The following is an 18639-nucleotide window of genomic DNA, read 5'->3' as shown; positions in this document are numbered from 1 at the left end:
TCATCCAAATATTAAAAACAAGAAAAATTATTAAGTTAATTTGTCCAGCTGCTATTAAACCTCTGAAAATGGGGAACTATGTTTTTAAAAATGGTTAAAGTCACTCCAGTCACATCTTGACTGTTTGATATACAATCCATGATGGTGGTGTGCAGAGGCAAAATTGCAAAACCTGTTATTGACCAAACACACTTAAGTGTGTGTCTGATAAACACTTTGGTACAAAGTAATACTGAAACATGATAACGTACTTATAAGTTGTGTTTGGTGTTATTTAGGGTGTTTCTTTTTTAGCATTTAATCAAAAAGAAGGAAAAAGGTTAGGAAACGTTTCCCTATATTCAAATGATCCAGTGTGGAAACTGTCAAAGTGGCTTTGCAGTGCTTACACATTACTTCTGAAAATGCAAATTTTGCAAAGAATTAAAAGGTTGTAGTAAAATGTTAAACTCTATCTTTAGCTTGTCCTATTAACAGTTTTGAGGAATTGTGAAGTTTGCAATTGTTTTCTACTATTTGTGATTAATTTCTCTGACGGATTAAAGGACTGGTTTCAGGCAGAGAGAAAATATTTGATTTAGGAGAGACATGTGGAAATTAGTTTGACTCTATTAAAAGTTAATAAAGAGAAAACAGGAGCCTTTACGAATTTTATGCCCAAAGTAATGGAAACTCTAGGTCCTCTTGCCATTTTTGCTAAGTCTTCTATTGGAAACCTCGGAGTATGTTTTAACTCGGCCTTCACGTTGGATGTTGCCATTAAATTTCTGCTTTGCTCAGTGGCAAAAACAAGAGCAATCTTATCAAGTTATGCTCCATTGTTTTTACACTGTGAACTGTAAGGTGTTGCTCGTGCCTTTATTTAATCAAATCTGTACCCACATCAAATGATTTTATTTTTGGCTTACTAACATGGAAGCTTGCCTGTAAGGGTTTCTTCACTTGTTTCGAGGAACCCAGTGATAAAATGGTTTAACATCTTCCCTCTACACCAATTTAAAGTGGCAGTTTAAAGAGAAACAAAAAAGTAATCCATGGCAATATAACTATGATTTAATGGCACTTTTCAAGTGTGACCCAGGCTGATAAAAGTTACTTATTTCCTGTAATTTGATTACATAGGCTTGATAACTAAGCGGGACGGTCTTGGACAAAAATAGATTAATTTAAAAAAAAAGCAAAGCAAAGATCAGATTGCATCGTGGCTTTAAAACTACAAATATTTAAATCCAAATTGAAGTAAAATTCAGAGTTTATTGTAATAATGGGAGATTCCTCCGACAGGGGGCGGTAGAGTTCAGTAATCCGAGGCTGCCTGTTTTAGTTCTGGTTCTCTCCACCAATAGGAAGCTGCTGGGTTCAAAGTTGAAGGGTTAAATCCAATATGGCGGCTAACAAGCGGGTGTTGTATGTGGGTACGTTATGGCCGTTTTTGTTAAATTTTCGCTGTTTGAGTGTATGTAGCTTACGAGTTTACGACTGTATTATAAATCTGTATCGTAACAGTAATTCTGCGCATGTCAGGAACACGACAAAGACGCGCGAAAGCGAAGTTTAGCCCGAAAAATGATCTCACGTTTAACCCGGCATGTAAATACTGTCCGTTATCCCAGCTCTCTACACTGTATTTGTTGAAAGTGTTTTTCCCTTTTTTGGAATGCGGATCTTAAAAATGCGTGTTTATGTCAGGTGGTTTAGCAGAAGAGGTGGATGAGAAGGTGCTCCATGCTGCCTTTATTCCCTTTGGAGACATCATCGACATCCAGATCCCGCTGGACTATGAAACGGGTAAGATCAGGACCGTTTTAACCACGATTAACAATAAACCCTGCAGCAGCACAAGATGAAAGTGTTGGCTTTGTCTTGTGATTTACATTTTCAGAGAAGCACAGAGGTTTTGCATTCATCGAATTTGAGCTTGCAGAGGTGAGTCCGGCGTATACAGCCTACAGTGTGCTAATATTAGCCTATTAACGGTATTATGTAAATGATACAGCAGTGGAACAAGTATCGTTGGGTCATTCTATGTCAGGTCAGATTTTCCTGAAAAAAAATTGCAGGCAAAAATTTCTTTTTAATAATGATTATGCACAATGTCAGGTCCCTGCTGTCATTAAAAATCTTACTAAAAATACTTAATGGGGATGATATCATTTAAAAAACCTGTTATCTACAAAGCTAGATAACAGTCATGTCCTGGTGCTTTATATGCTGTGAGTTATGATAGAAACAAATAAAACACTGCTACTTTTTTTTCTCCTGGGTCCTTGTGCTTGTATGATCAGTTTTTTAAGGGTCAAACATACTTGTCCCTCCAGTTCTTCCACTTCTTTGTACATTCTCTCACATCCACTCTGATAGTTTCAGCCATCATCCTCCAGGAATTTGCTTGACGGCGGCAGGCCACTCACAGTAGCTGTGGGCTGCATCGACCCCACATGTAGTTAGATTTTGTGGGAGCTGGACATCATGTTATGCTGTAGGTTAGGATGTAGGGTTTCAAAGGGGTTTGCAGTTATAATATTTCACACTGAAGCATAAATCCCCAGTAAGGCACATAGTATCTTTAAGGCCAGGGTTCACATTAGGTGAATGGTTTTACACATATTACAAAAACACCTTTTCATTCATCTCGAGTGTGTAATTCCACAGGTATGACACTACCTACCAAATCCAAGTCATCGCTTTTAGGAAGAGGAAGTTTGTGTTCATATTATATCAAAAAAGTTTGATGTTCTCTCTCGTTTTTGAAATATCCATCTTTTTTTGTTGTTGTTGTTTTAATTTGATGAACTGAGGTAAAATGACCCAATCACAGATTATTTTATGCACATGATGATCTTGCTCTGTATACTTTTATTTAAATTAAAAATGACAATGTATTAAATCTTAATATGATCTTCCACTTCCTTGTTGAAGTAGTTTTGTTTGTTCTCTGGCGTGGCATCATCACTTAGTATTAACTTGGGTATTAGTCATTAATTAGTGTTCATCTGCAGTTTTAAGAGCTGGGAATTTACCAAAGTGAGTCATTTGAATGGTTATTGGTGACTTCAGGAGAAACATATTTCTGTCCTCATAACCTATTTACGGCTTCTTTCTCATCTTCTGCAGGATGCTGCAGCAGCTATTGATAACATGGTAAGTTTCTCATATAACTGCTAGACCAGAGACGTTATTCCCATTGAATAACCAAAAAACAGCATTAAAGAACCCTTTTACCAATCAATCAATCGGACAGCCTGCCGACCTGTCTGGGGTGTACCCCGCCTCCCGCCCTATGACAACGGGGATAGTCTCCGACCCCACCACGACCCTAAATATTAGAAAGTCGTGGCACATGATTGAAAACACGGCAGTCACCTGATCATTCGTTTTCATTAAGTGTCATAAAGGACAGTCTAGTGTATCATCTGCTAAATTAGGTAGTAAAGGAAGCACCGAAGCAGGTTTCCTTAGTAGTCTGAGATCTGGAGCAGCTCTTAGTATGGTTGTTATGCAGACAGTCGCAGATAACGTCACTCTGTCAAAAACCTTGTAATTTTAAATAAAATTATCTGTTTGATTATTGTTAAAATGTTTTTTTTATCCCTCTAGAATGAGTCTGAACTTTTTGGAAGGACTGTCCGCGTCAATATTGCCAAACCCATGAGAATCAAAGAAGGTTCTTCTCGACCAGGTGAATAACAAACATTTCATACATTTTGTTTGTCTCTTTAAAAAAACAATAGCGGTTGAAACTTTAAGTCTTCCTTTCCTGCAGTGTGGTCGGATGATGACTGGTTGAAAAAGTTTTCTGGGAAGAGCGTTGAAGAAGCTGAAGCAGAGGCAGCAGCTGGAGAAACACCCCAAACTACAGCTCAGGAGGTGAGAGGATTTCACTTCTAATCTGTGTCTCTGTGAGGTCTTCCCTTTATAAATCTGTTAAGATGTGAGGTGGTAATTTGTTCTTGCAGGGTGAGCCTCCGGCTAAAAAGGGCAGAGTAAATCCTCAGGTCTACATGGACATAAAGATCGGCAACAAGCCAGCAGGGAGACTGCGCTTCCTGCTCCGGGCTGACATTGTTCCCATGACAGCAGGTGTGTATGTGTATATGCTACAAATCCCAAATTTTTCCTCTTTTTTTTGAACTGGTCTCCATGTGTGTAGAAAGAAACCTGTGTTATCTGTTAGAACAACTCTTCTCTTTAATTTTAGAGAACTTCCGCTGCTTGTGCACTCACGAAAAGGGCTTCGGCTACAAGGGCAGCAGCTTCCACCGCATCATCCCTCAGTTTATGTGCCAAGGAGGCGACTTCACCAACCACAACGGCACCGGCGGGAAGTCCATCTATGGCCGGAAGTTTGATGATGAAAACTTTGTCCTTAAACACACAGCTCCAGGTGAGCAGTCGTTTATACTGTTCTGAGAAGGTGCAGTGAAGCATGTCAACAAGGCTCCTGGTTTTTAGCTGATTCAATTCAATTCAATTTCTTTATTGTCCCACAAGGGGAAATTAGTTTAGCAGCAGGATATAAATAAACAGAACAATACTATAAAATAATAATGACAATAATAGTGATAGAAAGTCCAAGGACAGTTATTTGCCATTGAGGAGAGAAGATGCAGTGGGGATAAAAGAGACCTGGAGTCCTTTAGTCCTCCTCACAGGTACTCTAAAACGACGGCCGGAAAGCAACAACTCAAACTCACTGTGAAGTGGTTGGTTCAAACAATTAATAATAGAATGAGCCTTTCTAAGCACATTTCTATTGTAAATGGCCAAAAGTCCATCTTGCCAGCGCCCTGAAATTTTGCTAGCAGTTTTTACCAGAAGTTCCAACCGATTCTTATTCTTCACCGTCAGGTTACCAAACCAGGCAGCGATACAAAAAGACATCACAGATTCGATAAAACTTCTATAAAACAAAGACAACATCTCAGATGAGACATTAAAAGATCTCATTTTCCTTAAAAAGAACAGTCTTTGTTGAACTTTTTTAGTAGTGGCATCAGCATGAGATTCAAAACACAGTTTATGGTCAAGTACCACACCTAGATATTTATAACTCTCAACTATCCCAATAACGGGAGTTTTAATGATAGTGGGTGATGAGCTATAAGAGGACTTCCTAAAATCAATAATCATGTCTTTAGTTTTTGACACATTAAGTGACAGGAAGGACTCATCACACCAATTCACAAAATCATCTACAACCTGTCCATGGCCTGACTCGTCCCCCACTAGAAGACTGACGATCACTGTGTCGTCAGCAAACTTCAGGATATGTCTGTTCGTGAAATTGCTGCGACACTCATTCGTGTACAGAATGAACAGAAGGGGAGAGAGGCAGCAACCCTGGGGTGATCCAGTACAAGAGGAGAGCACATCAGAAAATACATGATTCACCCTCACGCATTGTGACCTATTAGTCAGAAAGTCTGTCACCCAGCCGACCACACTAGTGTCAAGCTTGAAATGATTGTAAAGCCTGTCAGCAAGTAAGAAGGGTTGAATTGTATTAAATGCTGATGAAAAGTCAGCAAATAATAATCTTGCATGGGTGTGAGGGGCCTCAAGATGCTTATACAAGAGATGCAGGAGTGTGACAGCAGCATCCTCCACACCTCTCCCTGCTCTATAGGCAAACTGGAAGGGGTCAAGATGGTGTTCAACATGCATTAAAATCTCCTTCTTAATTATCTTCTCAAATGTCTTCATCACTAAAGAAGTCAGAGCCACAGGCCTAAAATCATTCAGTGCCTTAGGAGAACTGCCCTTAGCAACAGGAACAATGATCGCATGTTTCCAAATCTTAGGTACAGTCTGTAGCTCTAAAGAAAGTGAGAAGATATAGTGAAAAATCCCACTCAGCTGATCAGCACAAGTTCTCAGTACCTGTCCACAGATGTTGTCAGGTCCAGGACTCTTGCTTTTAGTGTGTCTAAAAAGATTATCTACCCCCCTCTCATCAATACAAATTGATGGGGGAGTGATAGTCTTTTCCCTCAGTGTGCTGGTCTGCCTAGAACGGTCAAAGTTCTCAAAACGAAGGTAAAAACTGTTAAGACTGTCTGCCAGATGTTTGTCAGAGGTAAACCCCTCTAAGGTAATATTACTTTTACCTTTCGTGTGTAGCCCTGCCATTGTTTTCATACCAAGCCAAGCTCTTTTGAAGTTGTTACTGCTGAGTTCTGCCTCAATCTTATTTCTATACCTCATCTTGGCAATCTTTATTGCAGCCCTCACCTCCTTCCTTAATATTCTCATAGTGGGAACGTCTCCCTCGTTGAAAGCAATTTTCCTTTTAAGAATCAGATCCTTAATATCTTTAGAGAGCCACGGTTTGTTATTAGGGAAAGTCTTAAATTCTCTGACTGGAACCACAGAGTCTTTGCAAAAAGAGATGTAGCTACACACCACATCGGTGAGTTCATCCAAATCAGAAGTGCTCTCTTGAAACAAGGACCAGTCAGTGCAATCAAAACACCCCTGAAGGGCAACACAACTGTCTTTTGTTCAGACATTAGTCCGCTTCACACAGGCCTTCTCCCTCCTAATCACAGATCTGTAAGCAGGGAGGAGATGAATAACATTGTGATCCGAAGAACCTAGCGCAGGTCCGGCCACAGACTTATATGCCCCCTTAATTGGTCCATAACACAAATCCAGCGTTTTGTTATTCCTTGTAGGACAAGTGACATATTGAAAGAAATTGTTCAGGGATTTCTTAAGATTACAATTGTTAAAATCACCAAGAATAAAATTAGGAGCATCCGGTGAGAGTCTCCAGATTTGTTAACACTGGAAAAATGGGTCTTTCAGTGTGAATCATTTCTTTTGTGATTTACGTCAGAAGCGCAACAAAAGACAAAGGTGTGTTGGCTCGTACTTCCTGTTCGTACGACCAGATTGGACACGCCAGCATTTTTGTTTCAAACCTGTGATTGCTAAAGCGTTGAAAAGCAACGTGGCATGACTGAAGAGCTGTTGCTGACATTTGGAATTCTTTGCATATGTAGCTGAAAACTCGTAAATCAAGTGAGGAAACACAAATAACTCGCTGACAGACTTGTGTCAAGAATTCAGTCACAGGTTAGCGAGTGTAACAGATCAGTCCATCCTCCAATCGCATTCACACCAGTCAAACAAGTGGGATCTAATTCATGACAAACTTACTTTTCTCACCACTTTTCTCATACCATCGTAACTAAGAGCTGCTGTAATGATCTTTTTATCTGACTTTTAATTAACACTTATTTAAACTAACACTACTGTCAATTACTATTTAACATAAATGGCACTAAGTGTAATTCTGGCACTTCAGGATTATTAGCCTGAAAACTACAGTAATGCCTTAACGAAGAATGAACCTTACTGGTGTATTTTTTGAACTTTACTGACGCAAAGGCTTTTTTAAAATTAGCGTTATAGATGAAATTGAGTTCTTTTTAAAGTAGTTTGCAGGCTACATGATTAACTATGTAGGCACAACCCACTCAACAAACTGACTATTTTATTTACGGGTTGTACGGAAGCCCCAAATGCAATTTCATTGTTCTCTGACAATGACAATAAATAAATACAAAAATACAAATACTAAAGGAAAGTAAATACTGGAATAGCTCACAGTTTGCAGTAACAAATCCTACATGGAAGACTCATCTCAGTGCCAAACTCGATCTGTGATCACTTGTAACCTGGCAGGTGTGTTACTGTAATATTCGTAGTGCCACTTCTAATCTATAACTTTTTGTTACCTGCTGAGAGGCTAAATATGTAACTTCAAGAGTCTTATATTTTTATTAGCGTGTTAACGTGCGCATTCCCTGTCATAACACGAAGAACGTTACCCAGCTATCACGGTGCTCTAGGTTTTTGTTTGGGTTATCAGCACTGCTATATGTAGGCAGGTTCTGCACAGAATGCATGATTTTAGACTCATGACATAGAGATGACTGATAAATCTTAATTTCTTCATCATTGTTATATGAACGTGCAGAACGAACATTGCAAAATCCACAGTGAATAAGAAAAGCTATTTTATTTACTCGTGGCATGTATTTACCCTCAGAATTTTGACCTCAGTAAAAGCATGTTTGAATTCTTTTACTTTTGTTGATTGAGTGGATCGAGGCTATTCAGCGTTTGGTGCTTATGCGAGCAGACTGGACCTGATAAAGAAGAACAATAGGGCTGTATAGCTAATACACACGTTTTATCATTGCAATACTGGTAATGTTATCACAGACTTTGTGCAGACATATTGTAACAACATATTTTCCACATTCAGTTGAATGTGGTGGGTGGCACAGTGGTTAGCACTGTTGCCGCACAGCAAGAAGGTCCTGAGTTCAATTCCACCATCAGGCCGGGGGCTTTCTGTGTGGAGTTTGTATGTTCTCCCCGTGTTTGCGTGGGTTCTCTCCAGGTACTCAGGCTTCCTCCCACCAAAGACATGCACTTATTGGGGATAGGTTAATTGATTAATCTAAATTGCCCATAGGTGTGAATGTGAGTGCGAATGGTTGTCTGTCCCTGTGTGTTAGCCCTGCGACAGCTGGGATAGGCTCCCGTGACCCTGAAAAAGGACAAGCGGAAGCGAATGGATGGATGGAGTTGAAGCTAGTTTTATTGAAATGCTGCCAATTCACTAAAGCAGATCGTTTATGGTCTACGGTATTTGATCTAAACCCCCAAAATCTGATGATCCCCTATGTGCAGCACCTGATGAAAGTGGAAAGGAATAACTACTTTTTAATAGGAAGCAACCTCGAGCAGAACTAGACTCAGGCAGGGCTGACTGACTAACTGTTGTCTCCTATGCACACAGGGCAACTCTCCATGGCGAACTCTGGGTCAAACACAAACGGCTCTCAGTTCTTCCTCACCACTGACAAAACGGACTGGTTGGATGGCAAACATGTGGTGTTTGGAGAGCTGGTGGAGGGGATGGATGTACTTAGGGCAATGGAGGTAAGGGTCAAAGCTGCAGTAGGAGTTTTCTTTATAATGGTGTTGGCTGTTTCACTTTGTAAAGGTTTTTGTTAAGAAAAAACTGTTCTTTTTCAATATACACCAGTATTTGTGCTCCATAAACCTGGGAATGCACCGGATGGGTGCACAGACCTCTCCAGCACAGTTTTGTTTCGCCTTTTCACGCCTTCATTTTGCATCTGGAGCGTTTCAGTGGTGGACAGGACATGACCTTCTGTTTAGAAAATTCCCAGGAACAGCCCAGGTTGTGAAGCTTGGAGACAAAGTTAAGGAAGCGATGCTGAGATGTTTTGGACATGTGCAGAAGAGAGATGGTGGAGAGCAAAGGATGTTGAATATGAGGGTGGAATGTTCAGTATACTAGTATAAAAGCTCTCACAACATTCAGAACAGAATCGGACAACAACGCTTTCAAACGCGTGGCTCCCTGTTTCTGGAATGATCTGCAGAGACAGCTTGGACTACTGTGGCCCTGTAGATGTCACTTTTAAATCGTGGCTCAAGAGTTGGGAGTTCGCCTTGTAATCGGAAGGTTGCCGGTTCAAGTCCCGGCTTGGACAGTCTCGGTCGTTGTGTCCTTGGGCAAGACACTTCACCTGTTGCCTACTGGTGGTGGTCAGAGGGCCCGGTGGCACCAGTGTCCGGCAGTCTCGCCTCTGTCAGTGCGCCCCAGGGTGGCTGTGGCTACAATGTAGCTGCCATCACCAGTGTGTGAATGTGTGGATGACTGAATGTGTGAAGCACTTTGGGGTCCTTAGGGACTAGTAAAGCGCTATACAAATACAGGCCATTTACCATTTAAAGGACTGACAGTGAACGATCGTGTCATGTCAGATAACTTGTTGTTTTCTCTCTGCAGGCTCAGGGAACCAAAGACGGAAAGCCGAAGCAGAAAGTGATCATCTCGGACTGTGGAGAGTATGTGTGAATAAAAAGCACTGTGTGTGTGTGTGTGTGTGTGTGTGTGTGTGTGTGTGTGTGTGTGTGTGTGTGCGCGTGTGTGTGTGTGTGTGAAAGCGGCACATGTCTGAGAGCAAGATGACCTTTTGCTGTTTTGTACTTTGAAACCAGATCTTCTGCCATGTAAATATTTCAATAAACTCATTTTATAATGAAACATGTTTCTTTGATTGTCTTATCTGCTTACCTATTCAAAGCTCCACAATGAACACCATTTTTTGCACATATTTACTGTTGTATGGTTTTGCAAGGTTACAGGGACCTAATATGCTCCGTAATTTATTCTTGCATGATTCAAATAATCCCAATTAATCTTAACCTGGGTTTTAGTGCAACTCACTTAAAGACCATCCTCCCTTTAAAGCTCGCTTTCCTCCGTTTGGCTGCCCCTCACAAAAGTAGAGAGGGGCTGCTTCCAATCCAGGAATATCTAATGTGAACTGCAAAATATAAAGCAAAGAGTAATATGCAAATCAGGCATAATATACTTAAATAAATCTAACTCTAATGTAAAGACATTTAGAACAAGAATGAAAGTAGACGTTTGGCGTTACAGAAAAATTTAATGTTGAAATGACTTTTGTTCGGGAAACGTTATTTAGCGAATATGCAGATAAAAAAAACCCTGCAAATTAGCACAAACGTGCAGCAGACAGTGTAAATAGACATCTGCATTCTTTCAGTTTACCGTAACTTGTGCCTGTTGCCTGTCTCTGCTTAAGCTTGTTGTTTCCCAGCTGAACAGGATCCACCACATCATTGATTTTTAATTAGTCTTCTAAAAAAAAAATAACAGCGAGGAGGAAAAAAGTTGCAGCGGAATTATTGTTGCATATTTCAAAGCAGCCAAAATAACTCCCCATGACTGAACAAGTTCTAGGTGGAGCAGTTATTTCACCTTAACACACTGAGCTCGAGGCAGACTCCGCCCCTTCCACTCCCATCCTGTCGGGAAATGTTCCGAGAGTGTCATCGGAGAGGTTCGTCCAAACTCCGCTCCTGCGCTCCGACTTTGAACCGCGACATCTGGGTTTAAACTGTGAGTATTCACAGACATGTGTAAAGGAGTTGCTCAGATAATAAAGTGAGTTTGTTTCAGTGAGTTTTTAGTGCTTGTTGTCTACTTTGGTTTGCGCTATTGCGCGTTAACTGTTAAAACTGTGTGAAGTGGAAAGGCTGGTTTGACTTGACGGATTGAGACTCCGCACGCAGATGATTGCCAAAGTCAGACGTTTTGCAACTGAAAACACACTCTATACGTTTTTAGTCTCTTTTCTGCTCGCGTTACACGGATTTGTGTATTTCACTGTCGCCCCAAATCCGTGTAAACACGCAAACGTGTACGCTTACGACCCAGCTCCTCCACACTTTGTTTCTTCTCCCTTTTTATGCATTTCTGATTCGACTGCGTTTTCTTCTTGTTTCAGGCTAGTTCATCCCTCACGTTGGTCTGTTCCACCAACGGCTGCCTCTCTCTTCCATCAGCAGCAAGAGAAGACAGACTGTGAACAAAAGTCATCATGAATTGGGTAGTTCTCCAGGGCCTCCTCAGCGGAGTGAACAAATACTCCACAGCCTTCGGCAGAGTTTGGCTCTCGGTTGTTTTTCTCTTCAGAATTATGGTGTTTGTGGTGGCAGCAGAAAAGGTGTGGGGAGATGAACAGAAAGACTTCACATGCAACACAAATCAGCCCGGCTGCCATAATGTCTGCTTTGACCACTTCTTCCCCGTCTCCCATGTGCGCCTGTGGGCCCTCCAGCTTATCTTCGTCACCTGCCCCTCATTCCTGGTGGTGATGCACGTCGCCTACAGGGAGGACCGAGAACGGAAAAATCAGCTAAAGTATGGCGAGAACTGCAAGCGTCTCTACCCAAACACGGGCAAGAAGCGTGGAGGCCTGTGGTGGACCTATATCCTGACTTTGGTCTTCAAAATAGGCGTGGACGCCACCTTCGTCTTCCTTGTTTACCACATGTACGAGGGCTACAGCTTCCCCAGTCTCATTAAGTGTGCACAGGTTCCCTGCCCCAACACGGTGGATTGCTTCATCTCTCGGCCTACTGAGAAAAGAATCTTCACCATCTTCATGGTGGTCACCAGCTTAGCCTGCATCCTCCTCTCCTTTTTTGAAATCCTCTACCTAGTCGGAAAACGCTGCCATGAGTTTCTCAGCTCAGCCCATCACTCTCGTCAGGTCATCACCCACTCAATGTCCAGCGGAAGCAAACTGATGGAGGCAAACGCTCTAAAGTCAGCGGAACAAGGCACCACTGAAAAGAAGTCGTACTATGTATCTTGAGATACTGAGAACATTACACAGACTTTATGAAAAAGACATGGGAAAGCAAAGCTGTCTCTCGCCATTCTACAGCAACTTCCTTAAAAGACTTGACAGAAGATTTTTCTTCTTCTCAGAGACTGAACTGCAGTGTAGTTTATTCTATATGGTTTTAAAAGTTTAAATTCTGCACTCCTCTCTGCTGTAGGGACTTATTTTACGGTTTACATTTCTTTAGCCCTTGCAGAGAATAAAAAACAATTTGTGCAAAGCGGTGTCCAACTGAGCCTTGAGATCAAATACATGAGTCACTCGCTGGTTTGGCGAGTAAGGTTTTACAAACACATGTGGTTTGTGTGTAAGATTTTCCTTCTGCTCTTGCCCAGCCTCAAGATGTTTGGTTCAAACTGTGTGCAGTCTTTCCCTCTGACTCAGACACTCAGTGTGTCAGACTCTTGGTGAACTGTATTTTTTATTATTTATCAAAAGGTTGGAAAGTTGCTGCATTTTACTTTCTGTATTTCCTGTGTACATGCAGTAGAGAACAAAGAGCAGTCAGTGATATCAGGGTGTTTATATAAACTGCACTGAGATGCAGTTTTGTTGTGATTATTTTTCATTAAAGATTATAATTTTGCATTTTGAGTGTGTTTTTATTAGTGCAGGGTTGAGTCCTAGAGGTCCACACACTGCAGCATATACTGTATTAACTTCAGAATGAGAGCTGTAGTTCCAGTAAACAGATAATCTTCCCATGCAGAACAATGTAAAGCAGGCGGCCTGTCCAGAAAAGGATTAGAGGTTCTGTGGTTGGACTAAGGCGTCAGACTTTCTTCTCTTGTTTTCTTCCTTCATCCGTGTGTTTCATAAGGCCCTCTCTCATTGGCTGTACAAATTGCTTTGTTGCCATGAGCAGCGCCCTCATAACTTTTTACAGTTGATTGGTACTTTAAAACGGGCAGAGCAGGAACCTCCCACTCCTCGGTTTGTTTCATCCCTGCTGATGTGTGGATCCACCCAGCACAGGAATTTGCTATTCTGAATGGACAGCTTCAGTATTTACACTGTAAGAGAGATGAAGTAGATCTAAGGAGAGAGTTTTTTGCTCTCATTGAGACATGTAGACGTGAATGTTCAACTGGAAGTGTTAAAGTATATTTTAGTAGACACTCTTTTCAAAAATTACCCCTGAGGTCTGTAGATTATCGTAATAACATTCAGGAAAGCCACTTTCACCTTCACTGTGGAATGCCATCAGAAATATGACAGATGTGCACTAAGCAGAAAATTTTGTTTTGGTATGTGTGTACATGACTTAGGTCAAGCGATCCTTAAAATTACCTGAACTTTCAGAAATATTCTCCAGGCTGCCAGAGGTCCTTGTTGGGCCCATCTAGAGATGAATTAAATATTGATTGAGAGAATCTTAAGTAGTTGAGATTATTTGACTAATGCCCCCAAAACTCACTGGTACCGTCTGCCACAAATGAGAATATTTGCAAGTTTACATTGTCTTATATATTTAACTCGCTGTTGTTGAGTTTGGGGCTTTTGGTAGGAGAAACTTTGGAATAGGTGGTTGTTTCCCACCAGGTCCAGCCCAATTAGATGCATTAGAAATGAGAATAACTGTAGTTAAGGCCATAATGTTTTCCTGTCATGGAACAATGCAGGTTTTCCTGAAGCAGTGTGACCAGTCATGATTTGGCTTAACATAAATTAGTCCGAGATTCTTTAGAGGATCCTTCCACAAGGGAAAAGGCACAAGACGAACGTGGACCTTTGATAGTTGATATTTTCTGGTGATGACAATAACCCAATAATAACTTTATTAACCTTCGTCACATAAAGTATTGTGTAATATAAACTGGCACTGAAATTTCGAGCAGCTTTATGTTCAGCTCTGTTCTGTGCTTGTTCTATGTGGTCTGTTTGTGTGGGTCTTTTCTTTAATGAGCCTCATCATCAGACCTTCCCTGGTGTATCTTCTCATCTTGCACCAACTTCCTCTGTTCTGTTTCCTTACTTTCATCACAACCAGAGAAGTGTTTATCCTGTCGTTTTGGCCTCTCACGTAAAGACTTGCCACGGTTGAGTCACAGACTGCATTTTTCCAGGCGTGCCTCATCTGCCTTGACTAGTTCTTCATTTAAAGTCTAGAAGACTCTTTTTTTTAACCCCTCCCCGAATTGAATGTAATTTCTGTCCACCGAACTGATCTAAGTTGTGAATTGCTGATGTTGTGCTGCCCTGCCCTCACAGGATTTCCTGAAAAGCTCAGCTACAGCTGAAGCTTCAAGTTCAGCCATGTCATTTAAAGAGAGCACCACTCCAACAATCTGCATCTAGTGTTGCTTTTACATTTACAAAATGACACAAAGGTGTTTGTTGTTTGAATGCAAGACTGGAATATGTAAAGGAAGTTCTTTCTAAAGCATTTAAAGATATACAGTTGAATTAATTGTGGTTGTGCACATTTTCACCTGGTTCTGGTTCACAGTTCTTATTATATCTTTTTCTTTTAAGCGGTTTACAAGGTGCAAAGAGTAACAGTAACTTAACTTGATGATCAGGTTTGGTTTTGCACCGTGCATGTGACACCTGAACAGGAACTTCTGTGATTTCTGCTAACTTTTCCTGGACTTATTTTAACTTTTGTGTTTGGTGGGGAGACATGGCTATTATGAGCCTGTATCAAACCCATTAGGGCATTGTGTTTGTGATACTAAACAGTACAAACAAACCTGACTTATGTTATTGCATTATATTATTTGTATTCAAAGACTGAATAGAAATGCTTTCAGCACAAGAGCTGGCAAGTTGTAGCAAGGCCCTGGAATTTCAAACAAACAGACATTGGATGTTCCAGACAGGATCTTCATCTGCAAAATAATACAATAGTTTTTAACCTACAGATGATAAAGAGGAGACAAAAGCTGCAGCTTATGATCTTACAATGAAGAGGAGCTTGAGCGTTCTGGGAGTTTGTGAGTTGTTATCTGAGACGAGTAGACGTTTCGAAAAGCATAAAGGAAACACAATATTCAGCCTTGAAAGAAGAAAACTGATTCATTTACAAAGAAAAGAACACAAATCAAACAAATATATAAACTGATCTCCCCGCTAACAAAAGTCTAATCTTTTGCTTTAACCTCGTTAAAAGAAGAAAAAAAAAGTAGTGTAGGGAAAGTTTCAACATGAAGAGGAAGAGTCACACATAACAACAAAAAATGTATTCACCTCAGGGTGTGTCCTCCTTTTAGTCTACTCTGTTAAGCACTCAGAAACAAGTTGAGGCAAGGCAGCGAACCCTGTTCTTGGAATCCTCAAACATAAAAAATGAAGCTAAGTGCTTTGCCTTTTAACCCTTTGAAAAATAAATAAATAAGTAATATATTGAAAAGGTTTAATGCCAGTTAACGCTGTTCGATGAGATTTAATCAGTCAGATTAATATTGGTACACCTCAGAAGGTACATGTGTGGGGAAGAAAACTCTTATTCATTGTGAAGTGATGATAAGTCTGATCTTCAGACCCTCAGAATGATTCCTGGTGGTCCCCAGATTGCCACCAGTACATTTGAACCAAGTGTGGTGATTGCTCCCGTATTTTCAAATCCTGCCAGAATTACCCGGAAACAACGCAGTTCGTTGCTGTAATAATCTTTATACTGTCTTGGCGAACAAGAGGCACATGGAGAGAGGGAGATGAGGAAAATCTGGGGGTAAGTTCTAGTCTTTCGTATTAACCACACCCACAAAGACATTTCTCAGCACTGCGCTCCCTTACCTGGCGAGCAGAGCCAAGTCTGTGCACTAAAGGAGTCAAACGAACTAAAAGAAACGACAGATCATCGGGGAATAAACACGTGCTTGCATCGGTTTGGAACAATTATGGATTAACCTTCTTGGGTTAGTGAAAACCTTTTTCTTCCTTCTCTTGATTTTGACGTTTAAACTTCGTAAATGTACTTCGCGTTTGCGCAAGCTGGAAATGATCGCAGGCTGAGTGATCGATTCGCGGACTTTCGTGGAGCAATTTACGTAACTGTAATTTATCTCTGGTGAATGAGAAGAGCCATGTACGTACCGCGGTGTCCAAAAAGTCAAAAAACTAAACAAAACCCAAGACAGCCCGTGCGTAAAAGGCTTTTTTTAACGACCTGTAAAGATTCCAAGTCTACTTATGAGTCTACTCATAAACAAATTAACATGATAGGACTGGTGCTTATATATCTCCTTTTAATGTTTAACTGTTTAACTATAAAGTTCCAAAAAGTACATTTTATGTGTATAAGCTCTGGGTGTGTTAGTGTTGGCTCAGCTATTTCCTTTTTGACCAAGCTGGCATGAAGCCTCCTCATAATTGCGTTTGTGGGTGTTTCTGGTAGCACTGATAGATTAGAAGTGGGAGCTGTTTTTAAATAAAAAATCAGCTTTACAAGATCCAGTGCCATTTTTTTCCTTTTAAGTAAGAAAATGTTTTTATTTTTAAAGAAAGCCTCGTATGTAAGAGCTCACAAACACTAACGTTCAGAGTCTCAAAGCAGATAATTCAGGTGATAGTGAATATATGCTCAACCATTCTTCATTTTACCACATCCAGGTCTGAAGAGAAACTGCTACCAAGATACTTAACTGCCAGACTAGACCATGGACTGGAAAACCTTTCAAGCCCTCCTCAGTGGGGTGAACAAATACTCCACGGCATTTGGGCGTCTTTGGCTGTCAGTGGTGTTTGTGTTCAGGGTGTTGGTGTATGTGGTGGCAGCAGAACGAGTGTGGGGTGACGAGCAGAAAGACTTTGACTGCAACACCAAGCAGCCCGGCTGTGCCAACGTCTGCTATGATCACTACTTCCCCATCTCCCACATCCGCCTATGGGCCTTGCAGCTCATCTTTGTCACCTGTCCATCATTAATGGTGGTCATGCATGTGGCGTATCGTGATGACCGTGAGCGCAAGTACAAGGCCAAGCATGGTGAGAACACCAAGCTGTACAACAACACGGGCAAGAAACATGGCGGCTTATGGTGGACTTACCTGATCAGCCTCTTTGCTAAGACGGGCATTGAAATCGCCTTCCTCTATATCCTCCACCGAATATACAACAGCTTCTACCTGCCAAGGCTGGTCAAGTGTGAAGTGTCGCCTTGCCCGAACATTGTGGACTGCTACATTGGTCACCCCACTGAAAAAAAAGTCTTTACATACTTCATGGTCGGAGCTTCAGCCCTCTGCATCGTCCTGAATATCTGTGAGATCTTTTATCTCATCTACAAGCGCATTGTACAGTGTGCAAAAAAGGTTAAAAGACGCAACCGCGCCATGGACATCCAACATGACGACTTTGAGGACCCCTTTAACAACTCCAACCGTGTTGGGTCGAAGCATGATCTAAAGGAAAAGCCTTCATTCCTCAAATCTTCATACAAGTTTCCTCCATACAGACCATCTGCAATCAGACTTGAGGAGAAGATACGAGCCTCTGCTCCTAACCTATCTATCTCATGATCAGAGCTGAAACCAAGGCCAAAGAGCAAAAGCTCTGCAGAGTTTGGGCTGCAATCCAAAGACAGAACTAAAAAAATGAGAGACTCAGAACAATGAGCCAAACTACATTCTGTCAGAGCCTGGAAGTTGAGTCATCAGTACTGGATTCATCCTGTGGACCCTTGTGTCCACATGCAACACTTAAGGAGCACATGAACTTTTGTTTTGGCTTGAAGCAAAATTGGTCTCTTAGTGATATGCGGTTTGAATTTTTTAATAAAGGTTCACTGCGCGGTGAGGGGTTGGTGGTGGTAATGAATCCTCCCTGCCAGTATCCACATGTCTGAGCACCCTACCTCCTGTTTTGCTTCTGTGATCCCTTTATTTTAATTTGAACTTAAATCATGGATTTCCTTTCCCAGTTTTATAGTAAAGTGTTGTGCAGCAGAGTGTGGAGGCTCGTTTGGTGATACGTATGTTTGAGGAATAGTAGAAATTGTGCAAACTGGCTTAAAAAATGAGTTTTCTATTGCATTTAGGATCAACTATGGTAACAAAAAATGCATTTATTGTTGTTGCATTGTTCCTTCTGAATCCTTGGTAGACATGTTGCTTGGTCTCAGTTTATGCTGTAGACACGCTGTGTTTTGACGTACTTGTACACAACGCCGTCTGATCCAAGACCACTGTTGATTTTAAAGGTGAAAGGAATGCTGCTGTTTAATTCAGTGCTGGAAGACTGTGGACACGCACACGGCTCACGGAACTGTATTCAAGTATTTTTGTGAGTCATTCATCGGCGACTGTGGAAGCTCTGAGGAATTGTATTTCCTGTCCTTGTTATTATTTCATTTTTATAATTGTAAAGATGTTAAATGTTTGGAATATGTTTCTGTTTGGTCTTTTATCAGAGCGTCACTCCATGCCAG

The 18639-nt window shown here is 41.1% G+C and overlaps 3 protein-coding genes across 8 annotated transcripts; all 3 read left to right on the top strand.

The window, feature by feature from the left end:
- Window positions 1-1327: 1327 nt before the first annotated feature.
- ppie (peptidylprolyl isomerase E (cyclophilin E)) lies at window positions 1328-10096 on the top strand. 6 transcript variants are annotated; one of them, XR_006054400.1, is made up of 11 exons: window positions 1328-1415; window positions 1690-1788; window positions 1883-1926; window positions 3115-3141; window positions 3598-3679; window positions 3764-3867; window positions 3957-4080; window positions 4199-4384; window positions 8816-8958; window positions 9839-9957; window positions 9990-10096. XR_006054400.1 is itself a non-coding variant. In XM_042220803.1 (11 exons), exons 1-10 carry the CDS (start codon window positions 1385-1387, stop codon window positions 9905-9907), a joined length of 909 nt encoding a protein of 302 aa, XP_042076737.1. In that variant the 5' UTR covers window positions 1328-1384; the 3' UTR covers window positions 9908-9918; window positions 9951-10096. The 6 variants fall into 6 exon arrangements, 5 of the variants coding, with proteins under 5 accessions (XP_042076737.1, XP_042076736.1, XP_005922388.2 ...); XM_042220803.1 differs by having other exon boundaries at window positions 9839-9918; window positions 9951-10096; XM_042220802.1 differs by having other exon boundaries at window positions 9839-9933; window positions 9976-10096.
- Window positions 10097-10842: 746 nt separating this feature from the next.
- gjb10 (gap junction protein beta 10) lies at window positions 10843-12858 on the top strand. Its single transcript, XM_005922328.3, has 2 exons — window positions 10843-10978; window positions 11367-12858. Exon 2 carries the CDS (start codon window positions 11460-11462, stop codon window positions 12237-12239), a length of 780 nt encoding a protein of 259 aa, XP_005922390.1. The 5' UTR covers window positions 10843-10978; window positions 11367-11459; the 3' UTR covers window positions 12240-12858.
- A 3003-nt stretch (window positions 12859-15861) lies between these two features.
- On the top strand, window positions 15862-18595 carry gjb3 (gap junction protein beta 3). The gene is made up of 2 exons (XM_005922329.2): window positions 15862-16129; window positions 16824-18595. Exon 2 carries the CDS (start codon window positions 16871-16873, stop codon window positions 17729-17731), a length of 861 nt encoding a protein of 286 aa, XP_005922391.1. The 5' UTR covers window positions 15862-16129; window positions 16824-16870; the 3' UTR covers window positions 17732-18595.
- Window positions 18596-18639: the final 44 nt, after the last annotated feature.

Source organism: Haplochromis burtoni, unplaced genomic scaffold, assembly GCF_018398535.1.
Source record: "Haplochromis burtoni strain Fernald_Lab_line unplaced genomic scaffold, NCSU_Asbu1 Contig_55, whole genome shotgun sequence".
NCBI classification, from domain to species: domain Eukaryota; kingdom Metazoa; phylum Chordata; class Actinopteri; order Cichliformes; family Cichlidae; genus Haplochromis; species Haplochromis burtoni.
The sequence above is the reverse complement of the archived record's forward strand: the minus strand, read 5'-3'. Positions and strand labels throughout refer to the sequence as shown.

Coding starts and splice junctions, on each gene's coding strand:
- gjb10 (XM_005922328.3), top strand. CDS start 11,460: ATGAATTGGGTAGTTCTCCAGGGCCTCCTCAGCGGAGTGAACAAATAC.
- ppie (XM_042220803.1), top strand. CDS start 1,385: ATGGCGGCTAACAAGCGGGTGTTGTATGTGG. Junction 3,680..3,763: donor AGAAGGTTCTTCTCGACCAG/GTGAATAACAAA, acceptor CCTTTCCTGCAG/TGTGGTCGGATGATGACTGG. Junction 8,959..9,838: donor ATGTACTTAGGGCAATGGAG/GTAAGGGTCAAA, acceptor TTCTCTCTGCAG/GCTCAGGGAACCAAAGACGG.
- gjb3 (XM_005922329.2), top strand. CDS start 16,871: ATGGACTGGAAAACCTTTCAAGCCCTCCTCAGTGGGGTGAACAAATAC.